Source organism: Vicia villosa, linkage group LG5 (genome assembly GCF_029867415.1).
Source record: "Vicia villosa cultivar HV-30 ecotype Madison, WI linkage group LG5, Vvil1.0, whole genome shotgun sequence".
NCBI lineage: Eukaryota > Viridiplantae > Streptophyta > Magnoliopsida > Fabales > Fabaceae > Vicia > Vicia villosa.
In genome coordinates, this window is record NC_081184.1 from 168147186 (window position 1) to 168167000 (window position 19815).

General features: G+C 31.7%; 2 protein-coding genes across 2 annotated transcripts; one reads left to right on the plus strand and one right to left on the minus strand.

Moving 5' to 3' along the window:
* Positions 1–4068: 4068 nt before the first annotated feature.
* LOC131605972 (auxin-binding protein ABP19b-like) lies at positions 4069–5265 on the plus strand. The gene is made up of 2 exons (XM_058878259.1): positions 4069–4324; positions 4961–5265. The coding sequence occupies exons 1-2, from the start codon at positions 4069–4071 to the stop codon at positions 5263–5265; spliced, it is 561 nt and encodes a 186-aa protein (XP_058734242.1).
* Positions 5266–6860: 1595 nt separating this feature from the next.
* Positions 6861–8940, minus strand: LOC131603805 (profilin-1). The gene is made up of 3 exons (XM_058876241.1): positions 8719–8940; positions 8259–8396; positions 6861–7245 (listed from the first exon to the last, which is right to left on the minus strand). Exons 1-3 carry the CDS (start codon positions 8839–8841, stop codon positions 7111–7113), a joined length of 396 nt encoding a protein of 131 aa, XP_058732224.1. The 5' UTR covers positions 8842–8940; the 3' UTR covers positions 6861–7110.
* Between the last annotated feature and the right edge of the window lie 10875 nt (positions 8941–19815).

The window sequence follows — 19815 nt, forward strand, 5'->3', positions numbered from 1 at the left end:
TGGGATAATCTCCTCACTCCTCTTGTGATCTCTTCTTCTTTCCATATACGAGGTCTTTATAAAAAATGAAAAATTTCAATTCATTTCTAAAACTATATTTTCAATGAAATATACTAAGTATTTAAAAAAAATCAAATAAATTAGAGTGGCGCAGCGGAAGCGTGGTGGGCCCATAACCCACAGGTCCCTGGATTGAAACCAGACTCTGATAAATGTTAATTTTTATTATTTTATTCTTAAATTTTTATTACGAGAAAAGTTGGCTTAAAATGAAAACAATCCATAGGCCGATTTAATGGCTTGACTGATTATTTTGCTTAAAATGGAAGGTATGGATATAAAGCCTTTAACAATCATTAAGATACTATCATAATTGATTATGGATCCGATTAAGTATCATGTAATTGATTATGCATATGATCTAATCGATTAGACAATTAAAAAAATTGTATTATTCAATTAAACAGTCCCCTAATCGACTGACCAGGCCTTCTAAACATTTTTAGGTGATTTTGTTCAGTAAAGAGAGGTTTTAAAAGAATTTTTTTGTGTGTATGAGTTGCCTTAGAATCTTAAGAGTTACTCTCTTACTTTTGTATGATTCTAGTCACTTAGAAAGACTCAAATGTGAGTGCACTATTCTCTTAGATGTTTTGAATGATGTCAAAACTAGGTAGTATTTAGTATTTGTATATTGGACCTTATCTCTCTATGTCTAGGTATGCACTTTCATCTTAGGACACTTATATAACGAGTCAAAAGCATTTGGATAAGTCAAAAGTATGATTTTTCATGAAAAACTATGTGTGGAGTTGACACATCCATGTTAGGAGTCGACTCCCTTTGAAGAAAAATGAAAACAAAATTCTTTGCCTAGTAGGAGTCGATACATAGGCATTTGGAGTCGATACACAACACGAATGGTTCGACTCCCTCGATCTGTGGTTCGAACCCACTGAAAGCATTTTTAAACAAATTTTTTTGCCACTTATGAGTCGATACATAGGCCTTATGAGTCGACACACAAAATGAATGGGTCGACTCCCTCGAGTTGTGGGTCAACTCTTTCTGTAGCATTTTTCTTTAAAAAAAATTCCAACGTCTAGGAGTCGACTCCCAGGAAGCATCGGTCGACTCCCCAACTCCAATGAGTTGACTCCCAACTTGAATGAGTTGATGCCCACTAACTTAAAATGTCCAAAACTAAAATTTTGTATATCTAATTTTTATGTTACTTCTTTTACACACACACACACATATCTAAAGGCATTCATGCATCATTTTAAAGAAGATTGAGACCATGAATATACAAAGAATTTTTCTTCATCTTCATCCTCTCTTATTGCATACATACAACAACTAACATAATCATTTTTGTTGTGTGATCAAGAAATAGTTTTATAAGGTCCAATTAGGTTTGTTGAAATCAATTGGGTTAGAAAATCTTTGGGGGTTTCAAGATAAATTCAGCTGTGGTTTTCCTCAAAGATCAAGGATTGATTTGGGGGTTTTTCAGAAGATTTCGTAAATTGGATTCAGCCAAGTGAAAGCTTTGAAGAAGGATGTTTCTATCAAAGGAGTAACGATAATCGAATGATCAATTTGGTAACCTTGGGTCATAATAGTTCACAATTTAGATTCAACTGAGTGAAAGCTTCGGGAAAAAAGGGTTTTGTAGAAGGAGTAGTGGTAACTAGAGGATCAAATTGGAAGTATTGAGTTACTTGACCGAGCTCGAGATCAAGGGAAAATATGAAGATAAGATCAACATTAAACATAGGGTTTGGAGGGTTGGATTACTACTTTTTCTCTTGTAAACAACATTTGCAAAGATTAATTTTCATTAGGAATTGGGGGCAGACGTACCCATAGCAAGGCCGATTAGGGAATTGCCTAAACAAATCCTTCTCTCTCTCTGTCTCTCTCTCTCTCTCTCTCTATATATATATATATATATATATATATATATATATATATACTTTCATTGCAAATTGTGAATCCATTGATTGTGCAATTAATATATTGAGATAATTTATTAGTCAATAGTATTTAAAACTGTTTCTGTTAAGTTGATTGCAATCTATATGATTGCAATTGGATTTTCATATCAATAAAACCCAAAAAAAAATTCTGATAAGAATTGATTGCACACCAAGTGTTCGACAAATAACTTATGTAAAGTTTTTGTTTAATATTTACTTGGAAATCAATTATCATTGTGTGTTTTTCTTAAAACGTTATTGTTGAAAACATATTGATTCATTTTCTCATCAGTCAAATACGTTTGTTATGGTTTAAACACATATCTGATCCTTTTGATAACGGTTCAGGATAGACGAGTTTCTATCAGGATAAAACACCTCTCAAATACCATACTCTTAAATTTACATAGAGGTTTTCCCTTTGTAAATGTTGATCATAATTGTGTGTATGATATATGTCATTATGCTAGGCATAGAAAGTTGAAATTTTCTTTTAGTACCAATAAAGGTGAAAAATGCTATGAAATGTTTCATTTTTGACATTTTCTCTCACTCATGTCAAAATTCTGAGAAGTGACAATGGGCCTGAGTTTTTAATGTCTTAATTATATGCTTCTAAAGGAATATGACATCAAGCTAGTTATGTTGATATTCTCCTAACAACATGGTCATGTTGAAAGAAAGCATCAACATATTTTAAATGTTGGAAGATATTTACTTTTTCGATCAAAATTACCAAAACAATAATAATCTTATATAGTCATGCAAGACATTTTCATCATAAGCAGAATTTCTAATCCTATCTTACAAAAATGTCGCCTTATTTTTATAGATTTAGTGCTCACCCTGATCTTAATGACCTCAAAATTTTGGGATACCTACCCCTACCATCAAAATCACATAATAAAATTGGATGTTAGGGGTTAAAAGTCTTTTTACTTAGGATATAAGCAAGGTGTCAAAGGGCTATTTTGCTTGATCTTAACACTAAAACTATTTTCATTTCTAGACGTGTAACTTATCATGAACATGTTTACCTTATCACAACATAAATCCACCTTTTCCATTGCAATTATCATCCCACTCATCAAATTCCTACAAGTCTTTGCATCGTCACTAATACTGAACCTAATCATGAACATACTTCCCCAAATATTGACATTGACACCATACTCACCCATGTCCTATACCTGGTGACATTGACTCGTTGGATTCAGTCAGATCAAAATCTTCAAGTATTATCTACCTTATCTTTCGTTATCATTCATATGCTAACATTTCAAATACACAACCTTTGATAAGTCCCTCAATACTAATGATGAACCTGTCAATTATAATCAAGATAGCACTCAACAATGTTTGGTTCAGGCTATGAATGTTGAGTTAAAAGTCTTACAACAAAACAAAACTTGGATTTTTATGGATACTCCAACTCTTATCAAACCTATAGAAAACAAGTGGATTTACAATGGAAAACATAAGGAAGATAGTAAAATTGAAAGGCATAAAGCAAGGCTGGTTTTAAGGGAATATAATCAAGTCGAAGGAATTTATTTCTTTGAAACATTCTCACATGTGACCAAGATCACAACTGTAAGGGTTCTCCTTACATTAGCAGGCGTCAAATCTTGGTATTTACATAAATTAGGTATAAAGAGTGAATTCCTGCTTGGGGACTTACAAAAATAAGTTTATACGACTATTCCTCGAGGTGTTACTAGTCCTAAGCCAAACCAAGTTTGTAAGTTACCCAAGTCCCTTTATGTTCTCAAACAAGTAAGTAGAAAAAGGTATGAGAAGTTGACAGGAGTCTTGCATGACTAAAGGTATAAACAATCAACATCTAACCATTGTATCTTCACTTTTCACAAGGATTCCTCTTTCATAATTCTTTTGGTGTATGTAGATAATGTGATTCTAGTAGGAAATTCCCTTTACAATTTTGATAAAATAAATAAAATTTTGGACAGTCAGTTAAAAACTAAAGACCTTGGCCTGTTGAAGTATTTCCTTGAAATTGAGGTAGCTCATTTCAAAACTGGCTTCACCATGTATCAAAGAAATTATTGTCCTGATTTGTTACATGATGCAGGACTTCTTAGAGCTAAACCTGCCTAGACACCACTTTATCCCTCAATTAAGTTACACCAAGATTCATCAGCACCCTTTGAAGATGTTGCAAGTTATAGAAGATTCGTGGGAAAGCTCTTTTACCTATCCAATACAAGACCTGATATTGCATTTGTCACGCAACAACTCAGCAAATTCCTCACTTCACCTACCATTAATCATTATGAATTGCATGCAGAGTCATAAAGCATCCAAATGTTCACATGGTTCAGGTTTATTTTTCAGAAGAGATGCACAACTCCAATTACTTGATTTCAATTATGCGGATTAAGCAGGGTGCATTGACACTAGAGATCTACCAATGATTATTGCTTGTTGTTTAGTTCTTCCTTGGGTTCTTGGAGAGAGAAAAAAACAACATATAATATTTAGAAGTTCCTCTGAAGCAAAATATAAAGCACTTTCTTTTACATCTTGTGAGCTTCAATGGTTGGTTTCATTACTTGGAGAATTAGAAGTTAATTGCACCAAACCTCTAGTTTTATATTGTGACATTCAAAGTGTCATACACGTTGATGTCAATCAGTTTTCCATGAGAGAACCAAACATCTTGAAATTGATTACCATTTTATTCAAAAAAGAATTCAAAAGAAATATTCACGTTGTTGCACCCCAAAATTTGTCCACCCCTTATATATTTGTAAATATTATTTTATTTTGAATAAGTGCAATGGCCTAGCGGGTAGTGAAGTTGAGAGTGTAAGGCTTGCGAGTACAAAATCCAAGGTTCAAAACCCACATCCAATTTTAGAAGATAAAGAAGATTCACATTATTCTTTTCTTTGTTGTTCTTCTCCCATCATATATCCCCAATGTTACTTCTGTTAACAATGATTTATGTGTAGCAGATTTATCACGCCCGAAAACTCCTTCTGGGTATCAGTCCAAGTCAGAGAAAGATGTAACCGTCAATGATGTTGTCTTCTCTGGCTTTGTACCTGAAAACCCGACAGAAAATTTCAATACCGGAATAACCTTTGTAAATGTCGATAAATTACCTGGTCTTAATGGACTTGGTATCTCTACAGTAAGAGAAGATTTGGATGCAAATGGAACAGTACCATTGCACTCTCATCTTGATGCAATTGAGTTAATTATCATTGTTGAAGGTCAAGTGAATATTGGATTTATTACACCAACAAACGTGTTTTAGAAAGATAGTGACTGTTTGGCTTAATGATTACAGTGAACCATCATTGACTTTCGATTCACATCTCCAACATTTCTTTGATGTGTGCGGAGAAAAACTTGTAATTGAAAACCTTATTTAAGAGGTATCTTGAATGAATCTCTTGTATTTGAATGCACAGATGAATAAACTGAAAACTACTCATCCCCAGGTTAAGATTGCGGGTTTTTTCGTACAAAAAAAAAACTCCAACTTCAAAGGCTCAAAGGGGTTGACAAGGGATTAACTTCCTTATTTCTCCGGTGTTTGAGAGTTGAAACAATGTCTGTACATCATCAGCAAAGTTGTATTCGAAAGCATATCAAAAACAGACAAAATACACAGAGTCGCCACCCACATTGCTTCTAATTCACACCAAGTCAAATTGTTTATTTCTTCACCAAGCCATTGTCACCCAAAACTTACCATTGTTTTATATCTAAGCTCAACATACTAGACATCTACCATAATTAACTTGAGAGAGTGTTGAACTTGTATCTTACATTTCAAGCAACTTTCCAATTTAAGTGTCATAACCTATAACTTACACGACAAGTCATCTCTGTAGCTGAACGTACATTTCTTAACTTGCTCTTACATGAGGTTGTTAAATTTGGTAGGTAGCGTTGGTTAGAATGCTCACATGCATTCTGTAACTAACTTGAACTTTATCCAATTCCAACTTGAACTTCATTCCATTCCAGTTTCCATAGATCGAAGTTTGTTGTAACTAACTTGAACTTCATTCAATTCAGACTTGAACATAATTCAATTCCAATTTTCATTAGCTTTCCTTTTTCTTTGTTTTCTGTTACAGTTCTTCTTCTAAATGAAGAACTTCATGAATAGTGACCTCCATTACATATAAAAAGAAATACTACCTCTATAATGACATGCTGATACTTATTTTATCTAAACAAAATTCTTGTATCATGTTAAATTTATATTAACTAAACTATCAACTTTTTTTTTAATAGTGAGTCAGCCAAAATATAATTCGATCCAACTCCCCCATATTGACGGTATCTTATTATTGACTCAGCCATGTCTTTTTTTAAAATAAATAAATCCAAAATATAAATTCTTTGTCTGACGGAAAGATTAAAATTTAAAAATAATCAACCAAAACTAGTCCTCGCAACAACAAGCCGGTATTACTAAATTGAACATCATCACCAAAATTCAAACCCTAGTCCTCACAATAAATTATGTGTAAAGTTTCTAATAATTATCATCACTAAACTAAATTTACATACCGAAAATAATAATAATAAAATAACACTCCTAACTTAGATTTAAAGCAAGTAAAGGACAAGCTCCATGTGATAGGACAACTTTTCAATAATGATGTTTTATCCAATCAGAAAGCTCGAGATCACGAATGATCTCTTTAAGACGAGGAAGCAGAAATAAAGACAGACAGACAAAAGTTACCAACAGCCTAGCATTCAAGACAATAATCCCATTTAGAACCGAAAGAACATAATTTGCATTAAGAAAAGAAAACAAAAGATGAACAGGGATATAAATATGAGAGCTTTCTGCCAGATAGATATGAATCTGCAAAGAATTCAAAAATATGCCACAACCATTATACCATAGCATTAGAATTTAAAACCACTTTAATGTATAGGGTACCCACTAAAAAAAAGTACAAAGACAAAGATTATAGTTATCATTTCTCAAGCACCAAACACTTCTTCGCCACACCAGACCCAATATCCAAAATAATTATTACACTGCAATCAAGCATATCCCATTCGAGATCGACGCAAAAACCTTGTACAGAAGCCAATGAAATATGAACTGTAATAAGATATGTTGAGGGGCTTAGAGACCCTGTTCAACGAGATAATCACCAAGCCTTTCAACTACCATGTTGCACTGACCAGGAGTCATTGGTTCATCATAAATACCAATCACCAAAGCCAGAGTGGTCTTCTTCACAGTAACACCACCAGGACCCTGGATAATGAGGGATAATAACAAAACATTACAACTATAATGGCCAAAAAAGCATTAGGAAAGTGTCTAAAGAAGTGATTAAGAAAGAAAAACGGCGGATGTTCATAATTTAAAATTGATTCAAAAATATTAGCCATATACATTTTAGATTAAAATTGAAGGTAATGTTTTACACAGGACATTCCTAATAAATACTCAATTGAATGCAATGTTTATGCAGGACAATCCTAATAAATACTCAAATTTGAATGTAATTTAAAATATTTATAAAAAGGCTGTTAAATTCTGATCAGATTTAAGCCCAAACAATAATATATGGTTCCTGAAACCGATTTTGTTGTGGTTCCTGAAATTGTAAGGTGCTCTAAGAATAGTTCCCGAAATAAACAAATAAAATTGACAACATTTCTGAAATAGTAAATTATCATCATAGTCCCACTTTATCAAATGGTAGCATTTTGAATTTTAGCTTATGGGTAGCAATGATTAGAAGTATAAAATACAATTTCAATGAATGTTTTATCTTTTGTCAATCTAATCTTTCAAAATTTCAATGATGTTTTCGCCAATTTAATAATTTCATAGACCAACTTGTAAACACTATAATTCAATGGACCAACACTATGATTCACTCCAATGTAAAACATATAGATATGGATCATTAGAACACACAAGGCTTTAAAAGGCTATGGGCGGGTTAATTCCCACCGTGACGACCGCGCTCAATGTCGCAACACCTGTAACGACAGAAATGGCCACGACAAAACGGCATGGTCAGGATAATTCACACCACGGCGACCATATTCAACGTCGCAAAAACTGAAACGACCAAAACGGCGGCGAAAAAACGGTATGGGCAAGTTAATTCACACCGTAATGACCGCATTCAGGGTCGCAACACAAGACCTGTATTGACCAGTATTGACCAAAATCGCAAAATCCTTGACAACAAATAAGAGTTAACATGAATCAAAATTAAAGCAAACATGATTAATAAACAAAGGTATATTTACCTTCTTCCCTCGAATGACAGCTCCAGGTTCACCTTGAATCACCATATATTTAGTGCCACCAATGTGTAATCCAGTTGGAGCAAGTGTCCCAGGCTCAGCAAAATCATTATTGATAGCAGTAATTTCCTCAGGCTTAAACTAAACAAAACAAACACCAAAATATCACAAATAAAATCAGATCAACTCAACCAAAAACAGATCTACATCCATTATACTTCACAACACCAAAAATGTAACAGTTGCATGCGGATCCAATTTCAATCATCAACAACAGCAATCAGTGAAGTTCAATTTCACAATCGCATTGAACACAGATCCAAAAATTGCACAAATAATCAATTTAACAAATAATTAGTTTAACAAATAATCAGCTTAACAAATAATCGATTAAACTACAAATCGCGTTACGATCAAATCGGATTAAAAAAAAAAGGTAAAGGAAGTGAGATCGATTGAAAACCTGAGGGAAATTAGCACTCTGAGCCCAAACGCTGCCGTCTTGACCGAGGATAGCTGCATGAGTGAGATGGTTACCTTCGATATCACAGAGAAGGTGATCATCGACGTAAGTTTGCCACGACATGGTTGAAGTTTTGAGAGATTATCTGAAAAGCGATTATTTGCTCGCAAAAGCGATTATTGAGTTTGAGTTTGGGTGAAGCTGCGTTGAAATGACGGAGATAGCTATCCTTTAAAAATGAGTCTAAAAGATGGAGTGAGGATGGAAGTTACGAGAATGCCCTTTTTGGTTACCCTATTATCGCTGTTTCTGGCTGGCAAATAATGGAAAATGAAAAGGGGAAAAGAGATATTCTTTATTTATTGATGATCGTGATTCCCTCTTGGGGAAATTAATATTAGGAACAACCGTTTTGAAATGGAAAAGAAAAAGAAAAAAGGTTTTATTTTCTTTTTCTTAAAGGTTCAATGTCGCTTTTATGATTAAATTTCTTCTTTTTTATCTGCTTGTTTTCCATTTCAAGCACCGTCTTGCTTTTTATCTTGATAATTCTAAGATGGAAAATACGTAAACGCAAAAGAAAGAAAGAAAAAAAGTACGTTTCGATTTTTATTTTAATTAATGCATTTTATTTAAATACGAAGAGTTATTTTAATTAGATTCAAATATATTTAAGAGAAATTTTTAAATATTTTTGAATTTCAGATTTTATTATACATGTATCATTCATGAAATATTTTTAGCTATGTTTTTTTTAGGAGTTTAGAAGGTAAAAATAGAGCTATCAAATAGGTCGGTCTAATCCAGATCGTTTTGATTTGGTGGGCTAACATGTTTAGATGGATTGGTCCGGCTTAATTTTTTAATAGGCTAAAGAACGTGAGTCTGATCCATTTTTCAAAGGTCTGCATAGTCCGATAGACCAGCTCGGTCAGTATTTCAAAATTATAGTTTATTAAAAAGATATAATGGATAAAAATTAGATAACATAAGTAAAAGACTAATCATAAACTTAGTTAAGTGATGTTTAAAATACTCATCAAATATTCATTATAGCATTCTAACATAAAAATCTCACTTTTATATATATATTAAATAAAAAATTATTCTTTATAGGGTTAAATATCGTATTTTAAAATTATAGTTTATTAAAAAGATATAATGGATAAAAATTAGATAACATAAGTAAAGACTAATCATAAACTTAATTAAGTGATGTTTAAAATACTCATCAAATTAACATTCATGTATAGCATTCTAACATAAAAATCTCACTTTTATATATATATTAAATAAAAAATTATTCTATCTCCTGCAATATTGACGAGAGACGAGATTCGTTTTAGGCTGTAATTTTATTTTTTGAATTATTATTTTAAGGTAATTTTGGATCCTCTAGTCGAAATTACACAACACCCTAACATACGATACTCAAATTGTATTGATGAAATGAAAATGAAGTTTATAAACAGTTTTATTGTGTGTTATGCTTTCAATGTGGGACTATTGGTTTCATTGTTTGTATAAAAAATGAAACACACACATTACTGAATTGAATGGCAATCTTATGCCTCCTCCTTCATCTGCAGATCAATCCCAAAACATTAGAAATGTGCCTATGCCTCCTCCTAACTCATCGACGGAGAAGACATCATATGGAGCTGATTCAGAGTATGAGAAATTAACCAAAAAAGAATCATTCATTTAAGAACAACATACATATTTACATAGGATCATTTAACAATGAACAACATACATATTTTCATTTTCAACTCACACACAAGTAAACATATCCAAACTGATTATATATGAAACATTCAAGAAGATGAAGTAAACATAATAGAGATCTTTACATTCCAAATTGAAACACAAAACTAAAACGTAACATCTTTGTTGTGTCCAGCATGTTTCCAGCATCTATGTTATCTAACTCTTCCTTTATGTTTGTCAATTATGATTGTTATCTAATTATGAGAGTAAACATGGCTATCTAAATATACTATAATCTGTACATACAAAGATAATTGTGAAAAACATGCAAACATGGCTATCTAAATGTATGTTGGAAATCAGATTTTAACAGAGCTACAAAAGTAAGTGGAGAAATGTATTTTTTTTATTAATCAGTGGCTAATATATAGCCATCTTACAAACAAAAGGAAATAACCAACTCTACTCTTTACATGCCTACAGAGTAGTAAAATAAGTAACAAACCCTATTTCTCCTAAAGAATATGTCTTATTCAAACAGACCAATAAAACAGTAGACTAAAACAAATACTAAAACACTAATACGTGTCCACCTAACATTCCCTCCATTAAACTAAAACACATGTATTTTAGTTTAACTCCGACGCACTAACCATTCCAAGCATACCACAGAGTTTTTCAAACTATTCAAGTTTGAGTGGTTTTGTCATCAAGTCTACTACTTGCTCCTGTGAGTTGTAGTACTTTAATTCTACAACACCTTCCTTCATTCACTAAATCCCTTAAAAAATGAAATCACACATGAATATGCTTATTTTTTCCGTGAAAGACCAGATTCTTAGCCAACTGAATGGCAGAGCTGCTGTCACATTGAATTATAGTTCCTTCAACCTGCTCCACTCCAATATTTCTCAAGATTCTCTTTAGCCATATACACTGACAAGCACATAGAGCTGCTGCGATGTATTCGGCCTCGGTAGTTGATAAAGTCACCACTGGCTGTTCCTTTGACGACCAGGATACAACTCCAGATCCTATCATGAGCACATATCCAGATGTACTTCTTCTATCATCAAGATCACCCGCATAACCACTATCTGTGAATGCCAAGAGTTTAGAACAACCTTCATTCTTTGTGTAGAAAACGCCTAGCTCAGTTGTTCCCTTTAAATACCTCAAAATTCTTATGCCTGCCAACCAATGGGACTTTGTTGGTCTAGACATGTACCTGCTTATGAGACTTACACCATACATTAAGTCAGGACGAGTTATAGTTAAATACATGAGACTTCCAACCATTTTTTTTAACAATGTTGCATCAACTTTAGTTCCTCCTTCATCCTTTGACAACTTTGTTCTCGGTGCAATTGGATTTTTCACACTATTGTTATTTTCCATTTCAAATCTTGCTAACACTTCTCGCGCATACCTTATTTGACAAATAAAAATATCATTTGAATTTTGAAGCACTTCCATTCCAAGGAAGTGTCTCATTCTTCCTAAGTCGGACATATCAAACTCTATCATCATTGACTTTTTAAATTCCATACACATGCTCACATCACTTCCAGTAAAAATTAAGTCATATACATAAAGGCTAATTATTAAAATTTTACCTCCTTTTGACTTGGTGAACAAAACAAAGTATGCTCACTGGAACATTTCTCGAAGCCTTCACGCAAAAAGTAAGCCTCAATTTTTGTTGTACCACGCCCTTGGCGCTCGCTTAAGGCCATAAAGAGCCTTTTTAGCTTGTAAAACTTCCCTTCTTCTCCCTTCTTAACAAACCCTCCAGTTTGTTGTGCAAATACTTCCTCCTTGAGCTCACCATGAAAGAAAGCACTTTTTACGTCAAGCTGGAAAATCTCCCAGCCACACTATGATGCTACTGCAACTATTGTTCGAATGGCATCGAGCCTTGCCACTGGTGCAAATACTTCAGTGTAATCAACTCCATACCGTTGTGCATAACCCTTAGCTACCAATCTCGCTTTATGTTTCTCGACATCCCCATTTTCATTAAGTTTGGTCTTAAAGACCCACCTAACTCCAATAGGCTTGGCATCCTTAGGCAAATTCATCAATTCCCATGTTTGGTTCTTCTCTATAGCTTTCATTTCTGCTTCCATAGCCTCTTTCCACTTCTTAATTTTGACTGCCTCTACAAATGAAAATGGATCATTCTCTGTTACCATCATCATTGCATGCATATCTTCTTCTTCTTCTTCTGAGAGACCTTCTCATGTTTCATAGTCCGCCGTCCATACTGGTTTTGTTCTGACTCTTTCACCCATCCCTTCATCTGCAACTTCTTGAATGCTTTCTTCATTTTGTGGTGAATAATCAGAAGTAGTATTTCTTCCCATGACCTACTCAATATTATCCTCGCCGACATGCTCTTTTTCACTTTCATTATCATCTTCTAGCACATCCAAATTCAGTTCTTCTTCAGTTCTTCCCCAATCCCAGCTATCCTCTTCTTCAAATTGAACATCGTTGTTGATCATGATCTTCTTAGTGGTTGGATCATGTAATCTATAGGCCTTGGATTCATTGCTAACACCTATGAATACACACTTCTTGCTTTTGGCATCTAACTTACTCCTCTTTTGGTTTGGAATATGAGCGTGTGCTATGCAACCGAACACCCGGAAATAAGTTGTTGTTGGTTTCACTCCACTCCATGCTTCCTCTAGAGTTTTCTCTTTTATCGTTGCGGTCAGGCTCCTATTTTGAACGTGAACACACCAATTTACAGCTTCTGGCCAAAACACTTTTGGAACTTTCTTATTAGCTAATATTGAACATACTACATTCATGATTGTTTTGTTCTTTCGTTCGGCAACTCCGTTCTGTTGTGGAGTGTATGCTACTGTCAACTTCCTGCTTATACCATGAGCTTTACAAAATTCTCCAAATTCATTTGAGTTAAACTCACCTCTTCTGTCTGTTCTCAAACAAGTTATATATGCACCAGCCTCTTTTTCAATAAATGCTTTGAAATTCTTGAATGCACTAAAGGCTTCTGATTTTTCATGTAAAAAATAAACCCAAGTTTTACGTGAAAAATCATCAATGAAACTTATGATATACCTTTTGTTACTATTGGAAACAGGTTTGATAGGCCTACACAAATCAGAATGCACGAGTTGAAGTTGCTTTGATGCTCTCCAAGAACTTTGTTTTGGGAAGGATCCTTTATGCTGTTTGCCAACCAAACAAGTTTCACATAATTTTTCTGGAACTTTGAGCAGCGGCACACCGTCTATCATTTTCTTGTATGCAAGTGTTCTTAATCCTGTGTAATTCAGATGACCAAATCGACGATGCCACAAGTGTGATTCTTTCTCAGAGGAAAGTTCACCCTGAAGACACATCAAATTTTCTTTTGCTGCCATAGATGCTAACATATAAAACATTCTATTTCCACTCATGTTAGTTTGCATAATTAACCCTCTTTTAGGGTGATAAACTTTACAAGTCCCTTGTTGAATTATAATAGCTAAACCCTTCTCCTGAAGTTGCCATATGCTCAACAAATTACTTTTCAACTCAGGTATGTAAAAAACATTTGAGATTACCTGAATAATATCGTTCACTTGAAGTCGTACACTCCCTTTAGCTACCACAACCATTCTAGTGTCATTCCCAAGCTTCACAATTTGTTTAAATCATTCCTCTAGCTTCGAGAACCATTCTTTATTTCCGGTCATGTGATTCGAACACCCAGAGTCAAGAAACCAAGCTTCTTCTATTTTTGTTTGATCAGCATCAACATAAGACATCAATAGAACCTCTTCTTCTTCTACATATTCAGCATAGTTAGCCCGTTTCTCCCAATCAGGACACTCATATTGAAAGTGTCCCAACTGATGACATTTGAAACATTCTACAGTGGCTTTATTCATAGATGACCTCCCTCTTCCTCTACTTCGACCCCCTCGGAATGAGCCTCTGCCCTGCCGTGGCTTGTCGTCATAAGAAATTCTTAATGCTTGTTCTTCCTCCTGATTCCCATGCATTCTTTGCTCTTGAACAAGTAAACTTCCATGGAGCTCATTAACAGTCATATTATCTATGTCATTTGACTCCTCAATTGAACATACAACATAATTGAACTCGGGAGTCAAAGATCTCAAAATCATACCCACCACTGTGCTTTGCTTCATATCTTCTCCATTCACTTTCATTTTATTTACCACCATGAGGGTTCGTGAAATGAAGCTATCAATCTTTTCTCCTTCTTTCATAACCAGCATTTCAAACTCCTTCCTCTGAGTTTTGTTTCTTTGACACTTTTCCTCTGAGCCTCACCTGCCGGCGAAGTCCCGATTGCTGGTGCTGGAATACCTTCATCCACCAAGTTCCACATCTCTTTGCTCCTCGAGAATTTATCCATCAACATCGACCAATGGTCGTAATGTCCGTCAAATCTTGGAGTCACAAATTTCTCAGAGTTTGTCATACTTCACTCACTCTCACACTCCTATTTAGTCACCCCCTTTTGAAAGCTCCTGATACCAAATGTTGGAAATCAGATTTTAACAGAGCTACAAAAGTAAGTGGAGGAATGTGTTTTCTTCGATTAATCAGTGGCTAATATATGGCCATCTTACAAACAAAAGAAAATACCCCACTATACTCTTTACATGCCTACAGAGTAGTAAAATAAGTAACAAACCCTATTTCTCCTAAAGAATAGGTCTTATTGAAATAGACTAGTAGACTAAAACAAATACTAAAACACTAATACGTGTCCACCTAACAGTTTACACTACATGGCTATCTAGATATCACTACATAGTTTACACTTTTTTCTTGAGTAAATTTAACCAGTTTCATATTTGAAGGCAAGTGTAATGTTCTGAGTCAGGAATAATTTGATACACATTGGTCTAAATTACAAACCAAATTAATTTTCATCTTCTATTTTGTTTATAACTATAGGACCAATGTAGTGATGATTAATATAAACCGAAAACTATATGGTAGCGACTTACGCCGTATCCAGAAACTATAGTAAGGTTTGTATATATGCTAGTAAGTAATTGCTTTACTATTAATTATCTCACGCGTGGTAAGTAATTGCTTTACTGCTTTATTATAGAAACAAATTGAATATTATGTTTATTGTAACTAGTAAAAACCCGTGCATACGCACGGGTTCTGTTCGGTTACGCGAATTTGGATACATCATTTATTTTAAATAAAAATGTTAAAAAAGAAAACAAATTTAAATAAATAATTAATTATTTCATATATAAAAATATTTAGATCAATAATAAATTTTTTCCCGTATACCAATTTTGGATTAAAAATATTTAATCATAAATATCATTTCTCGTATATAAAAATATTTAAATCAATAATAAATTTTTTCCCTTATACACTTCATTTTTGTTTACGTATCATTTACAAAAATATATGGTTTAATAGTAAATTTCGTAAATAAAAATATTTAGATCAATAATAAAATTTTTCCCGTATACCATTTTTAAATAAAAAATATTTGGGTCATAAATACCATTTTTCGTAAATAATAGATATTTTTCCGTATACAAATATTATTTTTGTTTAGGTATCATTTACAAAAATATTTGGATCAATATTACATTTTCGTATATTAAAATATTTAGATTAATAATATATTTTTCCCGTATACTATTTTTGGATAAAAAATATTTGATCATAAATATCATTTCTCCTATACAAAAATATTTAGTTTAATAATAATTTTTTCCCGTATACATAATTCATTTTTGTTTAGGTATCATTTACAAAAATATTTGAATTAATATTAAATTCCGTATATAAAAATATCTACATCAATGGTAGATTTTTTCCCGTATACCATTTTTGAATAAAAAATGTTTGGATCATAAATAACATTTTTTGTAAATAATAATACAAATATTATTTCTATTTAGGTATAATTTACAAAAATATTTGGATCCATATTAAATTTTTGTATAAAAAATATTTAGATCAATAATAAATTTATTCCCGTATAGCATTTTTTAATAAAAAATATTTAAACATAAATACCATTTCTCGTATATAAAAATATTTAGATTAATAATAAATTTTTTTCCAGTATTCAGACCTCATTTTTGTTTAGTATCATTTACAAAAATATTTGGATAAATAGTAAATTCAGTATATACAAATATTTAGATCAATAGTAGATTATTTTCCCGTATACCATCTTGGAATAAAAATATTTGGATCATAAATATCATTTTTCCTAAATAATAAATTTTTTTCCATATACAAATATTATTTTTGTTAAGGTGTCATTTACAAAAAATATTTGGATCAATATCAAATATTCGTATGTAAAAATATTTACATCAATAATAAATTTTTTTGGCCTATTCCATTTTTGAATAAAAAATAATTGGATCATAAATAACATTTTTCGTAATAATAAAATTAAGAACTTTATGGTACAAAGACCAAAAAACCACAATTTTAATGTGGTGGCAAAAAATCAAATAAGGGTATTTCGAACTTTTCCACAACCATTAATTTTCTTATATTATAAATTGATAGATTTTTTTTTTGGAAGAAAGAAGTGAGAAAGTGATGAAAGAGAAAAAAATAGAGAATATGTAGAGATTTGATAAGTTTGATAAAATATAAGAGTTATATTATTTTAATAATAAAATTAAAAACTTTATGGTACAAAGACCAAAAAACCACAATTTTAATGTGGTGGCAAAAAATCAAATAAGGGTATTTTAAACTTTTTCACAACCATTAATTTTCTTATATTATAGATTATGATAATATAAGTAATGCAAGCAAGAGGTAATAATGGAGGTGTTTTTTGTGTTGTTACGACTATGCGAACCAGAAAAAGAGAAAATAAGTGGAGTTATCATAGAAGTTATGAAGAAAAAGGTATGTCACAGTGGAGAAAGTAACTTGCAGCGGTTGGTTGATTTCTGTCACAGTGGTGGATTTTGTAAAAAATGAAGAAGATCGTGTTTCACACACGGTGATTTACAATGGAAAAAAAGTTTGTGTCACAGTGGTGGTTTGTTGTCTTGCTTTATTAAATATAGTCCCACATCAAAAACTAAAAAAGAAATTAAAGTATTTATAGAGCCATTTGACACAATAGAGTTAAAATATTTAGTATTGGACTACCTTAAAAGTGTTGCTGGGCCTAAAATATTGTTCTTTAAGTCCAGTTTAATATTTTAATGACTACTTTATAAATAAATTTAAATAAAAAATATTAATAAAAATAGTTTAAGAAAATGTCAAAATTAATAATAAAACCAAAATAATATTACATGATAAAAAAAACAAAAAACAAAAAATCAAATAAAATAATTAAAGAATTCTACATGGCTTCTAAAAATTAAATCAAAAATAAAAATTTAAATAAATAAATATTAATAAAAATAGTTTAAGAAAATGTCAAAATTAATAATAAAACCAAAATAATATTACATAATAAAAAAAACAAAAAATCAAATAAAATAATTAAAGAATTCTACGTGGCTTCTAAAAATTAAATAAAAAATAAAATTAAAATCCACCTAGAGTGCCAAGTCATTTAGAGAATATGGAAATTGCAAGGGGGATTTCCTAGATGCTAAAAACAAATCCCCTTAATATTACCGGGAGGGGGGGGGGGTATATTTAACCCTTCTTTATAAAAGTTAATATTTCAATTTTCAATGCATTGAATATGTTTTTTTTTTGAATTATTATTTTAATAATTGAATATTACAAAAACATCGATGTAAAAGTACAAAGTAATTTAATATTATCACCAATATTTATCAAATTTTTTCTTCATCTCACAACCATTTCCTTGATCACATCATCTTAAAAATATATCTTCATTCTCTTTAACTTTTCTTTATCATTTGAAAACACATTTATGTAAATATATCTTATCTCTATCTTTTTTTCCCTAAAGTTTACCAAAAAATATTTAAATGGGTAAGCTCGAAGCCCGTTTGGCCCAGTCGAGCCCATGAAAGACAGAGATCTGATGGACTGGGTCGAAAAGATATGATCGTATTTTTTAAAGGTATTTTGCAGTCCAGTCCGTGCTAAATTATTCGGTTAATGAGTCCGTATGATGGGTCAAACCCCTTTTGACAACTCTAACGGTAAAAAAGGAGAGAATCTTGTAAAAAAAAGGAAATAATTAATTAAAAAATAGAAGGATAAGATAAAAAAGAATTTTAAAATTTTATTAAAATCAAAATATTTTTAATTTAGTGAATTGAAAAGTTGTCTTAGAAAAGGGATTTAAAAGGTTTTAGAAGATTTAGATAAATTATTCAAAAGTAATTTATGTTAAGAATAAATATTTTTTATTCTTATAGAAATTTTATTTTTAAAAATTTTATTTTTAAAAATTTTATTTTTACCTCTTCTCCAAAGTATCAAACAAAAATAAAACCTAAATAATTAAGTGTTTACCTATATTTTTTTCTCTAAAATTATGATGATTTTTTAAACCATAAATTCATTAAAAATTTGAATTACGGGGTTTAGGCTTTGGTACACCCAAAATCTATTTTTATCAACTATAGCCTTTTGGGCCAGTCTGCGGGCCTGAACGTTATTGACGCGACCAACATGTTAGACCGAACTCGTTTTGAATCAAGTTAGGGTTCGTTGTATTTGTCTCACCAAATTTCTAATATGGGTGTGATTATTAGGGATGGCAAAAAAATTCATACTCGCGGATAATTGTGGATAAAATCCGTCACGAATATGGGGCGGATAACTTAATAGATATCCACGGATAAAATACATGAATATTTAAATATCTGTTTTTTAATCGATATGGATGCGGGTTTAATGATACTCGTGTCCGTAAATATCTGTATCTGTTAATAAATTATAAAAATTATATAAATATTATTAGTTTATTACACCTTGTATTTTCACCTTTTAAAAAATTAGTTTTTTTATATTTCATTTTTTTGTTGATTTTTTTTTTATGGTTTCATATTTAAGCTTCTTCAATACTTCATATCTTACTTCAATTATTCAATACTTCATATCTTACTTCAATTATTCTACCGTTTAACCAACAAGTCCATTTTACTGCTTGATGGCATTTAAAACCTTTGTCCTAGATCAAATAGGATAAATTAGTATAAAAAGGTGTTTTTCAAACCAAAAAGGCAGACTCAACTCTCTCACAAAAATATACCCATTCTCACTCTTATCGGTGGAGATCAATAGAGTTATCAATTAGTATTTATGTGAATATTTTTATTGTTTTTGTTTTTTTTTTCTTTTCTTTTCTTTTCTTTTCTTCTTTTTGCTTTTGTTTTAAATCTTTCTATAAATTCTTTTTTTCCTTTTTTTCAAATTAAACTATATATATATATAAAATCAAACTTTTTA